General features: G+C 55.5%; 3 protein-coding genes across 3 annotated transcripts; 2 read left to right on the forward strand and 1 right to left on the reverse strand.

Moving 5' to 3' along the window:
- Nucleotides 1-4,104: 4,104 nt before the first annotated feature.
- Nucleotides 4,105-7,713, forward strand: FAM110D (family with sequence similarity 110 member D). Its single transcript, XM_003271643.4, has 2 exons — nucleotides 4,105-4,197; nucleotides 6,276-7,713. The coding sequence occupies exon 2, from the start codon at nucleotides 6,356-6,358 to the stop codon at nucleotides 7,169-7,171; it is 816 nt and encodes a 271-aa protein (XP_003271691.1). The 5' UTR covers nucleotides 4,105-4,197; nucleotides 6,276-6,355; the 3' UTR covers nucleotides 7,172-7,713.
- A 1,193-nt stretch (nucleotides 7,714-8,906) lies between these two features.
- C24H1orf232 (chromosome 24 C1orf232 homolog) lies at nucleotides 8,907-13,330 on the reverse strand. Its single transcript, XM_012498396.2, has 4 exons — nucleotides 13,164-13,330; nucleotides 10,781-10,864; nucleotides 10,572-10,669; nucleotides 8,907-9,198 (listed from the first exon to the last, which is right to left on the reverse strand). The coding sequence occupies exons 1-4, from the start codon at nucleotides 13,245-13,247 to the stop codon at nucleotides 8,907-8,909; spliced, it is 558 nt and encodes a 185-aa protein (XP_012353850.2). The 5' UTR covers nucleotides 13,248-13,330.
- A 1,212-nt stretch (nucleotides 13,331-14,542) lies between these two features.
- Nucleotides 14,543-15,630, forward strand: ZNF593 (zinc finger protein 593). Its single transcript, XM_003271644.4, has 3 exons — nucleotides 14,543-14,941; nucleotides 15,176-15,238; nucleotides 15,333-15,630. The coding sequence occupies exons 1-3, from the start codon at nucleotides 14,742-14,744 to the stop codon at nucleotides 15,472-15,474; spliced, it is 405 nt and encodes a 134-aa protein (XP_003271692.1). The 5' UTR covers nucleotides 14,543-14,741; the 3' UTR covers nucleotides 15,475-15,630.
- The last annotated feature ends 5,585 nt before the right edge of the window (nucleotides 15,631-21,215 follow it).

Raw genomic sequence — 21,215 nt, forward strand, 5'->3', positions numbered from 1 at the left:
GAGCGCAGGCACTGGGGCCAGGCTATTGTTGTGGCTGAGATTCTTTCCGAAACGGAAAGCCCTGAATTAGAGGACGGCTGCTCTAATCTCTGTGGGGGGCTTCTCCTGTGGCCTTGGGGCCTGGCAGATGCTCCTACCCACTCACCAACTCTTCTTTCAAGAAACCCCAGTCCCTTCCCTGAGCCCTTCCCTTCGCTGAGCTCCCGTCTTTTCTCTAAGTCCCCTCGAGCCCCTTCTCTCAGTCTGAGCCTACCCATCTATTCACAAACCCCATCCCTTCTCTGCACCCCGTCTTCTCTCTTACGCCCTCCCACCTTCTCTCCCGCTCCTCCCCCTCTCACTCTCTGCGACCCCTCCCTGGCCTCTTGCCCTCACTGAGACCTGGCGCCTGCAGTGCTCTCGGCCCAACACTCTCTCCGTCTCCCCCACTCCTAACCCAGTCAAAAATCCCTTCCCAGTAGGGCTCAGCTAGCCCTCCTCTTTGAAGCTTCCCACCCCACCCCGGGCAGAAGAGGTCACCATCCCCTCTGCTGTGTTCATCTTGGTTGCAGTAGCACTGGTCTCTCACCAGTCGTGGTGAAGCTTCCTGCCTCTGCCACCATCTGAGAGCAAAACCACGTCACATCCCTCTGCGGACCCCATGGCACAGTGCAGGTGTTCCCGGTGATTTGCTGCCGGCAGCTGTGAGCAAGACTGGGATTAGGAAAAGAGATGTAGGCCAGAAGTGCAGCAAGGAGTTGGTTAAGGGCGAAAGCTGAAGTCAGATTCATCTAACTTGCACCTTGCGGATTGCAGGCCCCACATTCCAGAGCACCTCGCGGTTGCAGGCTCCACTTCCCTGCATCTCCAAGCCACACAAGAGCTGGGTCTCACCATTCCTGCCTGACACAGAAGGAAACTCAGAGAGGTTAAGTTCTTGCTCAAGGCCACACAGCCAGCGAGAGGTAGACTAGAGCTGGAATCAAAGGCAGGGCTGAGGTGTGGGGGCTGTAGCCAGCTAGTGAGGGGGGTGACACACGTTTCCTCCGTGACAATGTGGGCATGGGATGTGAGACTGGATCTGAAGGCCTCCCTGACCCGGCTGGTTGTTCCCGACACTGACCAGAGCTGCTCTCCCATCCTCCCACCACCCTCTCCTGGAAGGAGACATTCTGACTCAGGCCCATTCCCGATCTCCATCCTCAAGGTAATCTGGGAATGAGGTCGGAAGTAGGAAGGAAACCCCCCAAGACTCGCTTCCCCCTTGCCTGAGGTCCTGGCTCTAGGGCCGGAAAGAGCCACTTTAAGGTAGTCCCGGGGGACCCACAACCAGAAACAGGGACGGTCCAGTTCATGGTGAGGGTTGCTGGGAGCTGAAGCCACACAGATGCAGCCCACCTCATCCTCTTATCCGCCCCTGCCTCCCCTCTCCTCTGCTGACTTTTTCAGGGCCCCCTTACCCAGAAAGCCGATCCAATTCGACCTCTCCCTGACCCTGCTCTGCCCACAGGGTGGAGGATCTGTGCCTGTCTCCCAGGATTCTGTCCATTGGCATCCTGGTAGGTGTCTGTTACCCTCACACTGAGACCTCCTGAGAGCAAGGCTGCTTAGCCCTCCCCCAGCCCCCACCAGAGATCCCTGAGGGCAGAGCTGTGCCACTTCTGTCTCACTGGGGGCTCCCAGAGCTGGGGCTGTCTCCCCTCCCTGACAAAACCCTCCCGAGCAGAGGTGGGGGCACTTCCAACTGAGGGCTTTGGTGTGGAGGACCGAGTCACCCCTGTCAGACCAGAGCTGCCCCAGGGTGTCACCTGCGTTGCACCCTGACTCCCCCTTTCTGTAGTCCAGCATCTGTCCTCGATCCCTAGAAGGGAGCTGTGAAGGGGCCCCTACCAGTCCTACCACCCAACCTGGATGCTCCTTTAAGACCAAAGGGATGGGGGTTGCAGAGTCAGACACAACAGCCCCATCCTCCCCCCAGGCGGCGGGCCAGGTTTCCTGCCATTGACAGCAACCCAGCTGGGCCCTGCCCACCTCCCATGCTTAACCCCTTCCTGACCAGATCTCAGAGCCAAGCTGGCACCCCCAGCCTTCATCTAGAAAGTTAGGAGAATGAAAGTGACGTTTTTTCTTTTTCTTTTTTGCAGCCTTGTCACCCAGGCTGGAGTGCAGTGGTGCGATCTTGGCTCACTGCAATCTCCGCCTCCTGGGTTCAAGTGATTTTCCTGCCCCAGCCTCCCGAGTAGCTGAGATTACAGGAGTGTGCCACCACGCCCAGCTAATTTTTGTATTTTTAGTAGAGACAGGGTTTTGCCATGTTGGCCAGGCTGGTCTCCAGCTCCTGGCCTCAAGTGATCGGCCCGCCTCCACCTCCCAAAGTGCTGGGATTACAGGTGTGAGCCACCGCGCCCAGCCCAAAAGTGCCATTTCATCGGGTTGTTTTGAGGATTAAATATGTTAATCCTTAAGTGAAGTACTTAGAATAGCCCCTAACATATATTAATCTCTCAATAAAACTTAGCTATTGGCCGGGCACGGTGGCTCACGCCTGTAATCCCAGCACTTTGGGAGGCCGAGGCGGGCGGATCGCAAGGTCAGAAGTTCAAGACCAGCCTGACCAACATGGTGAAACCCTGTCTCTACTAAAAACACAAAATTAGCCAGGCGTGGTGGCACTTGCCTGTAATCCCAACTACTCGGGAGGCTGAGGCAGGAGAATCGCTTGAACCCGGGAGGCGGAGGTTGCAGTGAGCCAAGATCACGCCACTGCACTCCAGCCTGGGTGACAGAGTTCGGTGAGCTTGGATAAGTCATTTCTCTTCTCTGAGCCTCAGTCTCTTCAGCCATAAGTGTGAAAAATAAAACCTCCCCTAAAGTTTGTCATGGGGATTATGACAAAGCAGCTGATGGCATTTTGAAAAGTGCTATAACAACACAATATGGAACTATCACCAACAAAATCCCCAAAACAAAATCCCCCCTTTAGGTTATAAAAACCTCTTACCAGGAGATGGGCCTTGAGTTTTCAGACCCATTACTGACAGGCAGAGGGTGCAGTTCCAAGCGCGGATTTGGAGCTGGGCTTTGGGCATCTCTCTCCCCCCTCAGCTTCTGTTTCCTTACTCATTAAGTGGGGGGTCATTCCTGCTGGACCCCTGTCTAGGGTCCTTGTTGGGGGGCAGTCAAAGGAGATCAGAGAGCACAGACGGGAATGTGCTTTGCAAACATGAAAGAGGGCTAGAAAGGAGGAGGAGGGACTTGGGGAAGGTGGCCAACCAAAGGGGGCAAGGATCCTTTGGCCTGAGCACTGGTCTTAGTTTGGGCTGGAGAGTTTAGTTTGTCTGCTGGGGACAGGGGAGGTGTCTCCTATGAGGTAGGGTTTCACCTTGAGACATAAGGTGTCAGAGAAGAAACTCTGATGGAAGAAGCTCTAAGAGGCTCCAAGTGTGGGCAGAGAAGGAAGTGGGCCAAAGGACCTGGGCTTGGCTCTGGAATCAGCCCCTCATCACTGTCTTCCCAGGCAATCCCATCTGCCATGAAAGGACCTTGGGCAGAGGCAGCTCCAGTGGGCTCCAGGGTCACCTTCATGCCAAGACATTCTGCCGCAGGCTCACCTGCACAGCTACAGCACCAATGCCCCCACCCTTAGGCTGCAGATTCCTGGCCTCACCCCTAGGGAAAGCAGGCTTGACACTACCCAGCACCCAGACCAGGACAGGTCTCAGCCTGCTACAGAGGGAAAAAAGCAAGTCAACTAGAATCCTGTTCTGCCTTCCCATTCAGACTGTCAGAGCATCTGCCACAGCCCAGGGAGGGGGCTGACCCCACATACGGAGCCCCCACCCCAGGCCTTTGGAGGAAGCCTGGGGATCAGGAGGCCTTGTTTGGAGTCCTGGCTCTGCCTAAGCTCATGGTGCTTCCACGGCCAATCACCTAACCGGGCAGAGACTGTTTGACCATCTGTAAAATAAAGGGAGCTGGACTTGGTTCACAGTTCTCCACAGAGCAGAGACTGTGATCAGGAAAGAGTTAACGGAGGCCAGGATCTGCCTCAGGAAGGCGAGGGTTAATTTGGGGGGCGGGGGGTGGAGGCTTTCTCTGCTTTTCCTGTGGAGAGTGAGGTTTGGCTGCCACCAAAGTTACTTCTAGTCCTTGCTGTCCACTCCTGCCCTCAGTCTGGACCTGCCCAAGGACCCCTGCAATCAGGCCTCCCATGCAGAGGTGAGTGTACCCTGAGCCCAGGGCTGGGGTAGGAAGGAACCCAGGGGCCTGAGGGCAGGGAGACTGGTGCCAAACTAGTGAGCCTAAAAGATGGCCCATGCCCAGAGCAGAAGCCTGGGGCAGAGTTGAGACCACAAGTTTCAGGACTGGGAGAAGGCAGGGAAAGGAATGGAGGGCCCGAGGCTGCCTGCCAGGCTTCTAGGGCGGGATGTCTGAGGTCCGGCCTCCAGGCTAGCCCAGAAGGCAGGGAAGAGGCTGTGGATGACAGACTATTTTGGTCCTTGTGATTAGGAACTTTTTATAGTCTCCCTGCTCAGGGCTGGGGAGAAGAGGAGAGGACAGAGGGCACCCATGGGGTCAGACAAGCAGTGCCTTCTGGGACCTTGGAATCTGACCCACTGCCCAGGAGACTCCTTGGGAGACAGGGAGGGGGACACTGCCAGACTCTCCTTGGTTCCCAGGCCTCAACTACCCATGAGCAGACTGACTACACTAGATGCTGGGTGCAGGGGTGGGCTGGGCCTGGCAGGGTCTCTGTCCCAAGGCCTCTCACAGACCCCTTCCCCGCTTCCGTGGATAATTCTGTTCCTTTGTTGTCCCCAGATCCAAGGTCCCTCAGCCTCCAGGACTCAGGGGGAGTAGGGGAAGATAGGGGTGGGGTCGGGTGTGCAGGGCCATGTGGGTGGCCCATTCTGTTACTGCCAAGAGAACTGTCAGCTCTTGATTTACAACCCCTCCTCGCTCCTTGCCCCAGCAGAAGGGAGGTGGAAAAGGGTCATGAGGTCTTAGGATAAAAAAGGGACAAGGACCCTGAGGGCAAATTTCTGGGAGTAGGAGTGCAGGTTATTAGGAAGAATTAGTGGAAGGAACTTTTTAGTAAGGCGAGGGGCCCATTTCTAACGGAAATTGCTTGGTTTTATAGCAGCAGGAATATACGCAAAATATCAGTGAGTTCTTTTTTTTCTTTTTTTTTTTTTTTTTTTTTGAGATGGAGTCTGTTGCCCAGGCTGGAGTGCAGTGGCGCGCGATCTCGGCTCACTGCAACCTCCGCCTCCCAGGTTCAAGTGATTCTCCTGCCTCAGCTTCCCAAGTAGCTGGGATTACAGGTGCGCGCCACCACACCTCGCTAATTTTTGTATTTTCAGTAGAGATGGGGTATCGCCATGTTGGCCAGCTGGTCTGGAACTCCTCACCTAAGGTGATTCACCCACCTCGGCCTCCCAAAGTGCTGGGATTACAGGCATGAGCCATCGCGCCCCGCCTCAGTGGGAAGTTCTGATAGGCAAGTGAGAGATCCCATCTGAACTGCAAGGCAAGAAACCTGGGTGACAGAGCAAGACTCTGTCTAAAGAAAAAAAAAAAGAAACTTGGGTTCCAGTCCTGGCTCCCAACTCTCAATAGCACCTGAGCAAGCCCCCCTCCTCTCCAGGCCAGTTTCCTCTTCAGGAAATGGAAATGCAAAGGTTAAACAAGGTGATGTTTACAGTTTGGCATTCTGCGATCCCCTTGGCAGGGCAGAGTAGCTGGCAGTAGCTGATAAGGCCTGGGAACCACCTCCCTCTCCTGCCCCAATGGCCCTGCTGGGCCTGGGCAGGGCAGTTGGCTGCAATTACTGGAGGCTCCTACCCTGTGGTTATATCCCTGACCTCGGTGTTTGGGGGCGGGAAGGGTGGGCCCTGCTGGAGCCAGCCTGTGGCTGGGAGCCTTCTTGTCTTGGGCTCAAAGCTGCTGGGTTGGGAAGAGGTATTTTTTCCGGTTGAAGCCACTTTCAGGAATTGGGCCAGGACCAGCCCTGTTTCCTTTTCCAAGTGTCCTGCTTGCTGAGGCCTGCTTGCATGGCCCTGTGGCCAGATTGGGGCACCTTCAAAGGGGAATATGTTTCTAAGTGGCCAGAGAGACCCCACTCAATGTCTCTGAAGGACAGGGAAAGGGGATGGCCTGAGCCTCTGCTCCCTGGACGTGGCACCGGCTAACCTGGATGGGAGAGGGTGGCTGACTGATCCTATACTGAGGAATGCCGGCAGGAGAGGACCAGGCGCATTTCCTACCCTTCCCCTGACCTTCTTCTCTCCCTGCAGGTCTGTGAGAGCCCAAGCCAATTGCTCTTGGCCCCGTGGCTGGCTACTTATGGGGCACTGTCCTGATCAGCTCTGCTAAGATGCTCCTGGCCCCTCCCTCCACCCCGTCCAGAGGACGGACCCCCAGCGCCGTGGAGAGGCTGGAAGCGGACAAAGCCAAGTATGTCAAGACGCACCAGGTGATAGCCAGGCGACAGGAGCCAGCCCTGCGTGGGAGTCCTGGGCCGCTCACGCCGCACCCCTGCAACGAGCTGGGGCCCCCTGCATCGCCCAGGACGCCCAGGCCGGCCCGCCGGGGAAGCGGCAGGCGGCTGCCGAGGCCTGACTCCCTCATCTTCTACCGCCAGAAGCGGGACTGCAAGGCTTCGGTGAACAAAGAGAACGCCAAGGGCCAGGGGCTGGTGCGGCGCCTCTTTCTGGGTGCCCCGCGGGACGCTGCCCCGAGCAGCCCGGCCTCCACAGAGCGACCTGCGGCTTCAGGGGGTTGGGCCGCGCCCCAGGATGCCCCGGAAGCGGCGGGAAAGCGGGCGCTGTGTCCCACGTGCTCGCTGCCCCTGTCGGAGAAGGAGCGCTTCTTCAACTACTGCGGCCTGGAGCGCGCGCTGGTGGAGGTGCTGGGCGCAGAGCGCTTCTCCCCGCAGAGCTGGGGGGCCGACGCCAGCCCGCAGGCCGGAACTTCGCCTCCGCCCGGCTCCGGGGACGCCAGCGACTGGACATCCAGCGACAGGGGCGTGGACAGCCCGGACGGCGCGGGCGGCGGCGGCGGCTCGGAGGCAGCGGGCTCGGCGCGGGACGGGCGCCCCCCGGTGTCGGTCGTGGAGCGCAACGCGCGCGTCATCCAGTGGCTGTACGGCTGCCAGCGCGCCCGCGGACCGCCGCGCGAGTCCGAGGTGTGACCACCGCGGCTCCGGAGCCGGCTTCCCAGGGAGTGCCAAGCGCGGGGCTGGCCCCGGGCACGGACAGGGACACCCCTCTTCTGGCGCGCTGGGTGCTTTCGCGTAAGCCCTTCCTTCTGGAACTCAGTTTCGCGTCTGAACGAACCTTGGGGAGGTGGGACAAGTTGTTGCCGAAGGCCCTTCCCTGCGCCCGCGGCGAAGGGGGAGGGAGAGGCCTCTTTGTCCCTGTGGAGGCCCGGTCTGGGGAGTCACGATTGGGGTGGGAGATGAGCAAACCTGCTGAATAAAGTTAAAACGTTATTTAAATGGGGAGCTGAGGAAGGAGCAAACGGGTTTTCGCGGGTAAACCCGTGGGTTTTGGAATGTGTGTTCCCGGCTGTGTGATCCTGGGCAAGCACTTGACCTCCCTGGACGCAGCGGCACCCCGCGGTTATTAAGGAGGGAGGAGTAGGGGATACAAGTATTTCAAAATAGTTGTAATGCGCATGGCAAAGTGGCCAGCATATAGAAAGTGCTCAATAAACGATAACTGACGTGACTTCAACTGAATGAGTACTAACACTTGTGATCTCCACTGGCCTCCAGGTCGATCCAAACTAGAGCTGGGAGCTGGGAATAATGCGCTTTGGGAGCCCGAGGGGGTGTCTGCTCCAGAAATCTGGGCTCCACCAAATCCTAAAAGGCCCCCATTCCCGGGGTTTTGCTGCCCCGGTTGTGGTCACTGGGTATGAAGGGTCGAGAGCCAACTTTTCGGACACAAAAAGAAGGGAACCGGGCCGGTCGCGGTGGCTCAGGCCTGTAATCCCAGCACTTTGGGAGGCTGAGGAGGGTGGATCACGAGATCAGGAGTTCGAGACCAGCCTGGCCAACATGGTCTCTACTAAAAATACAAAAATTAGCTGAGCTTGGAGGCGCGCGCCTGTAATCCCAGCTACTCGGGAGGCTGAGGCAGGAGAATCGCTTGAACCAGAGGCGGAGGTTGCAGTGAGCCGAGATCGAGCCATTGCACTCCAGCCTGGGCGACAGGGCCAGACTCCGTCTCAAAAAATAAAAATAAAAAAAGAAAAGAAGGGAACCTTTCCTGCCAGCCAGCAGGCTCCTGCCACTGCCGCCCTTTCCTGCAAGGACGCGCAAGGTCGCCTATTTTCATCACAGGTTCGCACCTCCAAGCCTTCCTTCATGCGCCTCCTTCCTTTGCCTGGGTTGCCGTTCCTTTTCTCTCTGCTCTTCCTTCTCGGAGATAACGTATATTCTCCTCCAGGAAGCCTTCCTGAATGCCCCAGTCAGCCTCACCTGCTCTGAGCTCCCAAGTACAGTCCTATTTTTGGGCCTCAATTTGTCACCTTTTGTGGGACCCCCTGGTAGTCTGGGTTCTCAGTTAATCTTTGACCTTTTTCCTAGTACAGGGATGGCGCACATAGTAGGGCCACAGGCACCGTTTGTTGAATTAAATGAGGCTGGAGAGGGCGATGGACGCAGTCCTCTGGAGCTCTCCAACTTCCTGGAAAGTTGTACCTTAAATAAAAAACCCATCCCGATATGCGGGCTGACTCTGGTCATTTTCGCCTTGTATGTTTGGTGAGGTGAGGACCCCTCCAGCTGGACCCCGCCCGAGGTCGCCCCTCGCAAAAGCAGTCTTTCTGGATGCCTGGACAAAAGCACGCGGTCACACATGCTGTCGGGCCAGGATTTTTATCAGGGGTGGGAGCAGCGGGCGCGGGGTTCGGCCAGCCCGCTAGTCACCCTTGGGCGCAGCCTTCACCCTCATCTCGGCCAGTTTGTGGGTGAGGAAGCCCCACTTGAAGCCGGCCACCGGCTCGGCCTCCTGCGACTCGGGGTGCTCTGCGGCCTCCTCTGCGGCTTCGTCCGCGGGTTCGGGGTCCGGCTCCAGAGTGGGCTCGGTGCCGTGCAGCATGGACGCCGCCGCCGCCTGCTGCTGCTGCCACCTGCTGGCGAACGCGTCCCAGAAGCCCGGGCCGCGCGCCTCCGCCGCCGCCGCCTGCGAGGGGGGTCGCGCCGCCAGAGGGCTGCGGGAGAGGGCCGCGGTCAGGGAAGCGGCCGAGCGGTCCCGGGGAGGAACATCGGCTGGGCTGAGGGACGAGTTTAGTGGGGCCGGGGGAACCTGGGCGGAGTCAGGGGCAGTGGTGAGGAGCGGGGTCAGGTGACCAGTGGGGGACCGGGACGAGGAGGAGGGTCAGGGCCTGGAGGCAAGGGGAGGGCTCAGAGGCCCTGGGAAAGGGGGCTGGGGTGGGACAGGGTCAGGGGATTAGGCGAGGGGTGTGGAGGGAGGGGACGGGGATCAGGATCCCTGGGGAGAGAATGAGGTCAGGGGTTCAGGCGAGGCTCTAGGAGGGACGCTGGAGGCGTGCGCAGGTCTGGGAAGCTGGAAGGATCCCTGGGAAAGCAGGTGGGAGCGGGAGGGCTGTTCAGATCCCACTTGAGGGAAGCCCCGGGGAAAAGAGGCGGGGCAGGGACAGGAATCAGGTCCTGAGATTGAGGGAAAGGGGGACTAGGGGCATGGGAGAAAGGTGGAGCGACAGGAAGGCCTAGGTCAGAGGCTTAGGGGAGAGCGGGGGACTCCAGAGAGGTGCGAAGATGTTGGGGGGAAGGGCAGTCACGGAGAGGTGATAAAGCTTGAAGTGGAAGCCTCAAGTCCAGGAAGTTCCTTAGGGAACTGGGGATGGGGGTGGGGGGAAAGAATGGAAACCTGGGGGTGGGAGAGGCTGATGGGTCATGGGGACCCTAGGAGAAAAGAATAGGGTCAATGGTGAGAGGGGGATGTGATCAGGATGGAGAAAAGGCAGAAATGGAGAATGTGCCAGAGATAGAGCCAGGAGGGAGACTGAGTTCCCAGGTCCCACCCGCTAATCCTTGGCCTCAAAGACCTTCTAAGACAGTGGTTCCCAAAGCAGCATGCTGCAGGGCCCTGGGGGAGCTTGCTGAAAACATGGCTAGATCCCCAAGGCTCTGCCACACCAGCGAAATCCGAGTCTCTGAAGGAGGGTCCAGGAATATGTTTGTGACACGCTTCCTTGGAGGGTGAGGGTTTAGGCAATACTTGAGAACCTTTGAGCTGGATCACCTCCTGCAAACACCTAAAGGTATTTATTCTCCGTTCTTGGATTTTAGAGAGATGGCCCCTCCCAAGCGGATGGGTCGTGAGAGCCCATAAATACCTTCTAGCACCTCAATCCCAACAGCTGGTCAATTCCTCCTGAGATTTACCCTAATCTCCCAGATATGCTGATTTGGCCTGTTTCCTACTGAGAGAAACAGAAACAGCCTGGGGCTGCCCCTCCCCAGCCCTCAGTGGTTAGAAAGACAAACCCAAAGGAAAGGAATAGGCAGAAGGGGGACCTCAGGCCCCTTCCAGAACCACCACAAACACACATGCACATACTGGTCAGCACAAGGCTCTGGTGGCAGCAGCTTATCTTCATCTTCTTTGTTAAACAGAGATGACATTGTCAGCCAGCCTTTCACCCCGACCCCCTGAACCTAGGAAAGGGGTTGGGAGTCAGGGAGGGGGCCCAGCACAACCTCCCAGGACTCCACAGAAGCCTCTGCCAGGCTGCCCAGGGTTGGGGTGGAAGAAGGGAGAATACTCACCCGGCGGGCCAGCTGTGACATGGGATTGAAGGTCTCCTCGGTCGATTCTGCTGTCTCAGACTCCACTAATGCTGGGTTCTCCCTCTGGGACACAAGAGCCCCACACAGCATGAGAGAGGCTAGCCTAGTACACACAGACCAGGCACCCCAAATCCCACAGAACTAAACACACACCTATACACTCCACAGATCCACAAGGGCACATGGGAATGCATACAGGTACACCTGCAGAGTAAATCCCTGCAGACACCCTTTTTCTCGTGTGTGTGTGTGTGTGTGTGTGTGTGTGTGTGTGTGTGTGTGTGATGGAGTCTTGCCATGGTGTGCAGTGGCGCGATCTTGGCTCACTGCAACCTCTGCCTCCTCCCGGGTTCAAGTGATTCTCCTGCCTTAGCCTCCTAAGTATCTGCGCCTACAGGCACCCACTACCGCCCTGCTAATGTTTGTATTTTTAATAGAGATGGGGTTTTGCCATGTTGGCCAGGCTGGTCTCGAACTCCTGGCCTCAAGTGATCCTCCCACCTCGGCCTCCCAAAGTGCTGGGATTACAGGCGTGAGCCACGAGCCTGAGCTGCAGACACCCTTGAGCACACATACCTGCCCAACACAGACACATCCGTTTACACCTAAAAGCATGTGGACATGGGCATGCACTCTGATGTAGACACACACCTGTACATGAGCATGCCCCCACATGGCTACAGCTCTTCACCTGTACATAGACATACGTGTTGTGAGGTACCTATACAAGGACACACGCAGTTACACCATTCACGCCTGTGCACTTATACAACCACAGACAGCTGCACGGAGGCCTGTCCGCAACACACAGAACCTCTCCGCCCAACCACAGATACCAAAACACATACACCATATAAACATAACACCTGCAAATATCTACACAGAGGCATGCAGGCATAGACTGCTACCCAAAATGTTCACACCTGCACATACACGTTCACTGGGGATTCCACCCAGACACTGATCACACCAGTTACCCACCGACATTTCTGCACAAGCCCAGCCTTAGACACCAACCGTTTCTCCAGACATTCACGAATTCAAACCATTCCCCGCCCCTCCGAACCGATTCCTGCCTCTGCCACATTTTGTGTGATTGTGTGACTGCCACTTATCACAGCCTCCAGACACAAGACTATCCCTGGTTTCAGAAACTTTGCTGTTGTTGTTGTTTCAAGACAAAGTCTCACCTGTCATACAGGCTGTAATGCAGTGGAGCCTTGACCTCCCTGGGCTCAAGTGATCCACCCACCTCAGCCTCCTGAGTAGCTGGGACTGCAGGTGTGTGCCACCATGCTTGTCTAATTTTGTATTTTTTTGTTGAGATAGGGTTTCGCTATGTCACCCAGGCTGGTCTCAAAATCCTGGGCTCAAGTGATCCTCCTGCCTCAGCCCCCTGAGTAGATGGGATTATAGGTGCCCGCCACCATGCGCAGCTAATTTTTGTATTTGTAGTAGAGTCAGGGTTTCGCCATGTTAGCCAGGCTGGTCTCAAACTCCTGACCTCAGGTGATCCACCCTCCGTGGCCTTCCAAAGTGCTAGTATTAGAGGCAGGAGCTACTGCGCCTGGCCTGTTTTTTGTTTTTTTGTTTGTTTTTGAGACGGAGTCTTGCTCTGTCACCCAGGCTGGAGTGCAATGGCGCGATCTCAGCTCATTGCAACCTCCGCCTCCCAGGCTCAAGCAATTCTCCTGCCTCAGCCTCCCATGTGGCTGGGATTACAGGCACACGCTGCCATGCCTGGCTACTTTTTTTGTATTTTAGTAGAGACTGGGTTTCACCGTGTTGCCCAGGCTGGTCCTGAATTCCTGAGCTCAGGCAATCCACCTGCCTCGGCCTCCCAAAGTGCTAGGATTACAGGCATGAGCCACCGTGCCCGGCCCAGCCTGTTTTTTTGTTTGTTTGTTTTTTGTAATGTCAGAACAAAGCATGGTCTAAGTATGGCTTTGATCCGATGCTGCTACAGTGACCTTTCTAGTACAGGTGCCACTCCCCCTACCTCTAGTAACATGGGGCTCACTACATCTCTCCTACTTCTGCTCCCATTAGAAAGTTGTGTCCAGCTAAGTGTGCCCATGTGCCTACTGCCCACTGGTCCTGGAAGAATCTCTTCCATGTGGCAGCCTCGAGATCTTTGGAGACAGTGGCCACTCCTCCTATGGTCCCTAAGTCTTTTCTTCCTCGGTTTTCTTGAATGTCCTGGCTTTCTGATGCTGCACCATGCTCTTTACCATCCCCGAATGTGCCATCTGCACAAATGTGGCCCCCCCACCTCCAAGCCTATCCTGTGCCCCACTTCATACTGCTCATTCCTGCTGCCCCTCTGCACATGCTGCACCCAGCATGCATGGATAGCACCCACCTCCTCTGCCAGGTCTTCCTCAGATTCCCCACTCAGGGTCTGTAGCACTTTGGACTTGTAGGTTTTCCAGAAGGCCTGGTTCATGGCTGCAGGGGGAAGGGGCCTGGCACGCAAGCACAGGAAGGTGGTGGCTCAGTGGATACCAGTGAGTCTGGCTCTAGGAACTTGGTGAGGCCAAGAGCCTGTCCGAGGGATCCAGTGACTTCATTAAAGATGCACCAGCCTCCCCAGCTGGCACAGTGCCCAGGAGGTGAACCTGATCCAAAGGAGTCAGGGGGTGGGGGATGGAACAAGCTTCTGCCACCTTAGCCCCTTGTCTTGACCCATATTGGCCAAGAATAATGAAGACATCTGTCTCTAGAGAGGCTTTCTTCCTGGGCCTAGGAGTACTTGAGTTGTTCATCTCTTAGCATGGCTCCAGGAAAATCTTCTTCCATTCACAAAATCCTGAGGTCTGGGACACACACTGGAGCCTCTGTGACTGTAGTCGTACCAGTTGTGTCCTCAGCAGGGCTCCACCCTGTGTCCCTACTCAGCCTCAATGAACTGGAGCAGGAAGGTCCACAGGCCCCCAGTGGGCACCTTGGGCTTACATTTCACTCCTTTGTCTGGGCTGGAAACTGATTCCTCTCCCCAGGGATACACGTGCCTGTCTCCTTGTTTCCTGGCAACAGACTCCAAAGAGCTGGAGCCCCTGAATTATTGCTAAGCTCCTCTGGCCCCTTCCAGCTGAGTTGGCTCTGGCCAGCCTGGGAGGCACCAGGCTCCTGTGAATGGGGAAAGGCCCTCTAGGCCTCTGCCCACTCTGAGCATGCAACACCTAGGCCTTTGCTGCCAGCCCACCTCTGGGAGCCCAGGGCTTAGAGGAAGGAGGCAAAGATGGAGAGGTCCTTCTATGAGTACTTGTGAGAGGAACTGAGCCCTCTGGAGTCTGGATGCCTGAGGACTGCAATCTCTGGGGAGGAACAACACCCTTCACGGATTTGGCTGGGGTCAGAGAGAGGATGGAGACTCAAGGGAATAACGGGAGCCCGGAGAAGTGAGGACTTTTTCAGGGACTGGAGATACCTCGGGAAGCCCTGGTGGGGCTGGGATTCCAAACTTATTCACTCTCAGTCATTTACTAATTTATTCATGACACAGACATTTATCAGTGCTTTCCAGAGATAAAGCATCCCACCCCCACCGCGGAGTCCAAGGTCTGGGAAACAGGAAGGGATGACAAGGGCAGAGGTTGGCACTGATACTGGTTGGGCCAGGCCAGGGAGAGCAGGGCAGCAGGACGGCCCCGAAACCCCCAGGCGCACGCACCACCCCGCGCCTCCCCAGCGAGGGCGCGGGGGGCCATGCCCTTCAGTGGGCACACTTCTGGGGACCCGTCCTGAGCTCAGTCACTGACGTCGACGGCCGCCTGGCGGCGCTCGAGCCGCTGGCCGAGAGTGACGTCATCAGAGGCGGTCCGGCTGAGCCTGCCTCGCCCCCCGGCGTGGCCTGACGTAGCTGATCGGCCCGGAAGCGCTCACACGTGTGCTCCCTGCCCTGCTCCTGGCCCCTGGGCCGGCCGGGCTCTTTCTGGCCATGGGTCGCTCTCGCCGGACAGGCGCACACCGAGCGCACTCTCTAGCCCGGCAGATGAAAGCGAAGCGGCGGCGGCCGGACCTGGATGAGATTCACCGCGAACTGCGGCCTCAGGGACCCGCACGGCCCCAGCCCAACCCAAACGCCGAGTTCGACCCCGACCTGCCAGGGGGCGGCCTGCACCGCTGTCTGGCCTGCGCGTGAGTCCCGGACGAGCCCGGCCTGGGGCGGAGGACGGTCCGCGGTACCGGCCGGGAGATGTGAAGTTCAAGCCCCAGGCCGCGCGGAGTCTTCTCTCTTGGGAGCCGTGGGTCCGCCCGCCTCCCGTTTCTCAGACCCGGATCCTGGCGTCAGGGACAAGCTAGGGCTAGGGAGATAGGTGTACTTGGGAGACTATCACCTCCTCACTCTCCTTCTCACTTCCATCCCTGCAGGAGGTACTTCATCGATTCCGCCAACCTGAAGACCCACTTCCGATCCAAAGACCACAAGAAAAGGTATGAAGGAGTGAGGAGAGGATTGATGGATGGGTGCTCAGCAGATAGGGCTCTCACCTGGTCAGCTCCCAACTCCTGTTTTTCTTTCTCCCAGGCTGAAGCAGCTGAGCGTCGAGCCCTACAGTCTGGAAGAGGCGGAGAGGGCAGCGGGTATGGGATCCTATGTGCCCCCCAGGCGGCTGGCGGTGCCCACAGAAGTGTCCACTGAGGTCCCTGAGATGGACACCTCTACCTGACATGGCCTGAAAATGCAGGGCAGAGGAATTGCCCATGGACAGTGACGCAAGAACTAGGCTGGGAGGGAGCGTGCCAATCCCTTTTGCCTCTGGGTTTGGGGAGCGGAGGGCTTCTTCTGAGTGCCCTGCCCCCAATAAAGGAACTGGACAAAGAGAGCTTGCCTCCAACTCTAACTTCCAGGCCGCTGTCTCAAACTTCTGCCCTAGTAGGGCTTGTCTGCTACTTTCTGTGCACCAGGCCTAGGGTGTCTACTCCCCACTTGGTCTATCCCTGCCTTCCCTCTGAGGTCCTAGCATCTGAACTGGAGCACCCAGATGGAGGCCTGATGCAGTGTGGAGTGGCGGGAGTGGGATCAGATTACTCTGTCCTGCTTCCGATAGAGACTGATCCCTAGAAAAGAAGGCTGAGATTGCAGCCCCCTCCCGAGTCACCTACCCCCAGCACCCAGGTGAGAGTCTCTCTTCTTCATTATGGGGCCCGTGGCACCCGCCGCTGCCCCACCATCTTCCAGACAGCATAGCAGGAGCCACCCAGCCCGAGGACAGCTAGCACTGTAGCCACAACTCCCGCCAGCAGACTCCGGGGCTCTGCCTTCAGCTCACCAGCTACCTGCATCTGGAGGTGCACAGAGGGTGTGCCTCAGGGGTCAGTTGAGACTGCCAGGAAGGTGGGGAGTGGGAAGGGGCTGAGTAGGTATAGCTAGGGGAAGGAGACATGGACGCTGGTCCTGCCCCAGGGAGATTCCACCCCAATCCCTTTCGCCTCACTGCCCATCTGGGCCTGCCTGCTCAGGCGGCAGGGAACGTGACAGCCTGGCTGTTGGGGGTGTCAACCCAGCTATGGTAGGGGGAGGAAGAGGTCAGTCGTGCCAGAAACCATTGATCAGGGGTACTTACCTGTAGTACCCGGAAGTAACCAGGGGTCAGGCGTCGAAATCGCATGGTGGGCAGCACTGGTCTCCCTGGCGGCCTGTAGGGTGGGAGCAGACATGAAGACCAGTGGTCTTCATGACACCAAGAAGTGGAAACTAGGGTAGAGGGGTCTCTGACCTTCTATATACGCAAGACCCAAGCCCTCAGAGGATGCTCACCCGCGCCTGCCTGCCCAGGTCTGGCAGGGGGCGGAGCAACTGGACCTTTAAATCTGGTCCCTTCCCCCACTGCCTACCATCCTGCCAGCCTTAGGAGCAGCTGTCAAAAGAGATCAGCATCAGGCTTGAGCGGCACCTCCCCCACTCTCCGAGGAGGCGGGTCCGGGTAGGCAGGAGAGGCCTTGGCTGGCAGTGCTCAGGAGTCCCAGGCCTGGACCAGGTACTGGGCGGGCCTCCCTCAGCCCTGGTCCAGGCCCCATCCCTACCTCAGATGATTGGATGCCACCAATCAGCATTATCGAAGGAAGGATGTGTTATTAGCTCCCACAACAGTACGCCTTTTCCATTTGATTTCTGTGAAATCAACCACCCCTACCTCAAGGGAGGGCACATTTAACCCATTTTTTTTTTTTTTTTTTTTAAAGACAGAGTCTCACTCTGTCACCCAGGCTTGAGTGCAGTGGCATGATCTCGGCTCACTGCAACCTCTGCTGCCCAGGTTCAAGCGATTAGCTCCTGCCTCAGCCTCCCGAGTAGCTGAAATTACAGGCACCTGCCACCGCGCCCGGCTAATTTTTGTATTTGTAGTAGAGACGGGGATTCCCCATATTGGTCAGGCTGGTCTTGAACTCATGACCTCATGATCCCCCCCCCCACCCCACCTCGGCCTCCCAAAGTGTTGGGATTACAGGTGTGAGCCACTGCGCCTGGCCAATTTAACCCATTTTTTCAAGACAAAGTTTCTGCAGGGACTTCCCTGCCCTCAGCTTGAAACAATAATAAAAGCATATCTGCATATACCAATTAAGGAAGCTGCCCATGACACGTTAAAAATAGTAGTCATTGGGCTGGGCGCGGTGGCTCACGCCTGTAATCCCAGCACTTTGGGAGGCCGAGGCAGGCGGATCACGAGGTCAGGAGATGGAGACCATTTTGGCTAACACAGTGAAACCCCGTCTCTACTAAAAATACAAAAGATTAGCCGGGCGTGGTGGTGGGCGCCTGTAGCCCCAGCTACTCAGGAGGCTGAGGCAGGAGAATGGCGTGAACCCGGGAGGCGGAGCTTGCAGTGAGCCAAGATCGCGCCACTGCACTCCAGCCTGGGCGACAGAGCGAGACTCCATCTCAAAAAAAAAAAAAAAAAATAGTAGTCATTGTTCTAAGCACTTAACTTGTATTATTTCATTTGCTATCGATTATCTCTTAAATGAAAAAGTATGGCTGGGCAGCACTTTGGGAGGCTGAGGCAGGCAGATGGCTTGAGCCCAGGAGTTCAAGACCAGCCTGGGCAACATGGTGAAACCTCATCTCTACTAAAAAAAAAAAAAATTTAACCAGGCATGGTGGTGCATGCCTGTAGCCCCAGCTACTCAGGAGGCTGAGGTGGGAGGATCACTTGAGCCCAGGAGGTGGAGGCTGCAATGAGCTGAGGTTGCACCATTGCACTCCAGCCTGGGTGACAGAGCCAGACCCTGTCTCCAAAAAAAAAAAAAGAAAAAGTACAATTTGTAGAATAGTATGTAGACTATCTGCAGATATAGAAAATAGAAGAATATCCCAAATTTAGTAGTGGCCCCCACTGGGGAACATAATAGAGACACACTGGGGAAAGGGCACATCCTCCTTCCACTTAACCTATTACCTTTGAAATGTATACAGCAAATATGTAGAACTTTATATTCATAAAGCTTTTCAAAATAGGCTGGGCATGGTGGCTCACGCCTGTAATCCCAGCACTTTGGGAGGCCGAGGTAGGTGAATCACTTGAGGTCAGGAGTTCGAGACCAGCCTGGCCAACATGGCAAAACCCTGTCTCTACTAAAAATAAAAAAATTAGCTGGGTGTGGTGGCGCACACCTGTAACCCCAGCTACTCGGGGGATTGAGGCATGAGAATCACTTGAACCTGGGAGGGAGAGGTTGCAGTGAGCCAAGACTGTGCCACTGCACTCCAGCCTGGGCAGCAGAGCAAGACTCTCTCAAAAAACAAAACAAAATCCTTTAAAATAGAAGTTGCCAGCCGGGCGTGGTGGTTTATGCCTGTAATCCCAGCACTTTGAGAGGCCGAGGCAAGGAGATCACTTGAGGTCAGGAGTTTGAGACCAGCCTGGCCAACATGGTGAAACCCTGTCTCTACTAAAAATACAGAATTAGCTAAGCATGGTGGCGCACGCCTGTAATCCCAGCTACTTGGGAGGCAGAGGCAGGAGAATAGCTTGAACCTGGGAGGCGGAGGTTGCAGTGAGCCAAGATCATGCCATTGCACTCCAGCCTGGGCAACAAGAGCAAAGCTCCGTCTCAAAAAAATAAACAAAAATAAATAGAAGCTGCCACTTATTGTGTTCCTAACTGCCTAGCCCTGGCAGGTGCTGGGAGCACAGAGTAAAGGCACCGTGGTTCAGGGAGGAAAGGGGCTGGTTCTCACCTCTGGCAGCAGCTCAGGAAAGATATTTGATGAAATCAAGATCTGTCTACCGAACACTGATAAAGGCTCTATTAGAATTTACTGGACTTCCCCAGAGTGCCACAGAGAGGCTGCTGCATGAAGAGGCAAAAATGTTAAAGGAGGATGCAGCATGGAGTGTTCGAGGGACACAGACCTGAGGCAAAAGACAAAGCTGGAGACGGGCATTTTGCAAATTTCAAGCCAACTGACTCACAAAATGAAAGAGGCCATTAATACCAAGTGTGAAGGTGGGATGGCATCACCAGAGCTGGCCAAGTTCAGAGAAGCTGGAAATGTCAATTTGTATGTGACGTTATTAAATGATGACAACACACATACACTACATGGGCCAACCACGGGCGAAATTCAGACTTTGGGTCTCTGGGTTACAGGTAAGGTCGTGACAGGCTTTGACGACTGGGGGTGCTGCAGAAATTCTGAAGTAGGTGACAACAGGTAGCTCCTTCCCACAGAATTAAAGCGATAATATCTACCCCATGATACAGATTTCAAAGTACTTAATGTCATCACAGTGCTAAGGCCTAGGAATCCCCTTCTGGAGACGAAGAAACAGATTCAGAGAGCTGTAGAAGTTGGGCTGAGTCACATAGTAGTTGAGTGTGGAACGGATTTTATCTGATTCTTTTTTTTTTTAAGACAGAGTTTTGCTCTTGTTGCCCAGGTTGGAGTGCAATGGTGCAATCTCGGCTCACTGCAACCTCTGCCTCCAGGTTCAAGCAATTCTCCTGTCTCAGCCTTCTGAGTTGCTGGGATTATAGGCGCCCGCCACCATGCCTGGCTAATTTTTTGGATTTTTAGTAGAGACAAGGTTTCGCCATGTTGGCCAGACTGGTCTCGAACTCCTGACCTCAGATGATCCACCTGCCTCGGCTTCCCAAAGTGCTGGGATTACAGGCGTGAGCCACCGCACCCGGCCTTTTTTTTCTGAGATGGAGTTTCACTTTTGTTGCCCAGGCTGGAGTGCAATGACGCGATCTCGGCTCACCTCTACCTCTACCTCATGGGTTCAAGCGATTCTTCTGCCTCAGCCTCCTGAGTACCTGGGATTACAGGCATGTGCCACCACACCCGGCTAATTTTGTATTTTTAGTAGAGATGGGGTTTCTCCATGTTGGTCAGGCTGGTCTCGAACTCCTGACCTCAGGTGATCCGCCCGCATAGGTCTCCCGAAGTGCTGGGATTACAGGCATGAGCCACCGCGCCCAGCTGATTTTATCTGATTCTAAAGTCCTGGGAGTCCCCTGACCTGAGATGATGATGATGAAAATGAACATTTACTGTGTGTCAGATATTTTTCTAAGACGAAAGCTCTTACTCTGGGGTTCAGAATTCAGGGGATCCATAAACTTGGATGGGAAAAAATTATATTTTTATTTTTGCTAACCTCTAACCAAAATTTATCATTTCCTTCTATATGGGTTGAAGTAGTAGCAGTATCTTTGGCTTAGTCACCAATAGAAATCACAGATATTTTCATATCAAATTGTAGTTATTGCAAGTATCTCAAAATATTTATGCTCGAATGATTTCAAAATCACAGTGGTTGTTAAACCACCGCTAAATTGTTCGTGAGCACCCTCTGTTTCAGATGCTCCTGTGATGTAGCTGCCATTAACTGGGCACCTCCAGGCCTAGCAGTGGTTCAGTGACCAAAGGGTGAATCTGCCTGTTCTGAGTAGGGCTTCTCCACTCTTCTGCATTCCCTGTCTTTAGTTGTTTGCTGATCAATATGTAAGAGGAGGGGAGTCAAAGACCACCCCACAGTTTAATGTTATTCAAGCTGGTCGACGATACACTGAGGTCATTAAAAAAGGAAAATTTAACTTTTGGCCAGTCTTGTTAATGTTAGTAAACACATAATATCATAAATTTCTGGTTTTATTTTTTTGAGATGGGGTCCTGCTATGTTGCCCAGGGTGGCTTTGACTCCTGGGCTTGAGTGATACTCCCCCGCTCAACCTCTCAACCTCTCGAGTAGCTGGGACTACAGTCGTGTGCCAGCCCTCCCCAGCTCCAAATTTGTTTTTTGTTTTTTGTGGGGTTTTTTTTGAGACGGAGTCTTGCTCTGTCACCAGGCTGGAGTGCAGAGGCGCGATCTCAGCTCACTGCAACCTCCGCCTCCCAGGTTCAAGCGATTCTCCTGCCTCAGCCTCCTGAGCAGCTGTGACTACAGGCGTGCACCAC

The sequence above is a fragment of the Nomascus leucogenys genome, chromosome 24 (assembly GCF_006542625.1).
Source record: "Nomascus leucogenys isolate Asia chromosome 24, Asia_NLE_v1, whole genome shotgun sequence".
Lineage (NCBI taxonomy): Eukaryota > Metazoa > Chordata > Mammalia > Primates > Hylobatidae > Nomascus > Nomascus leucogenys.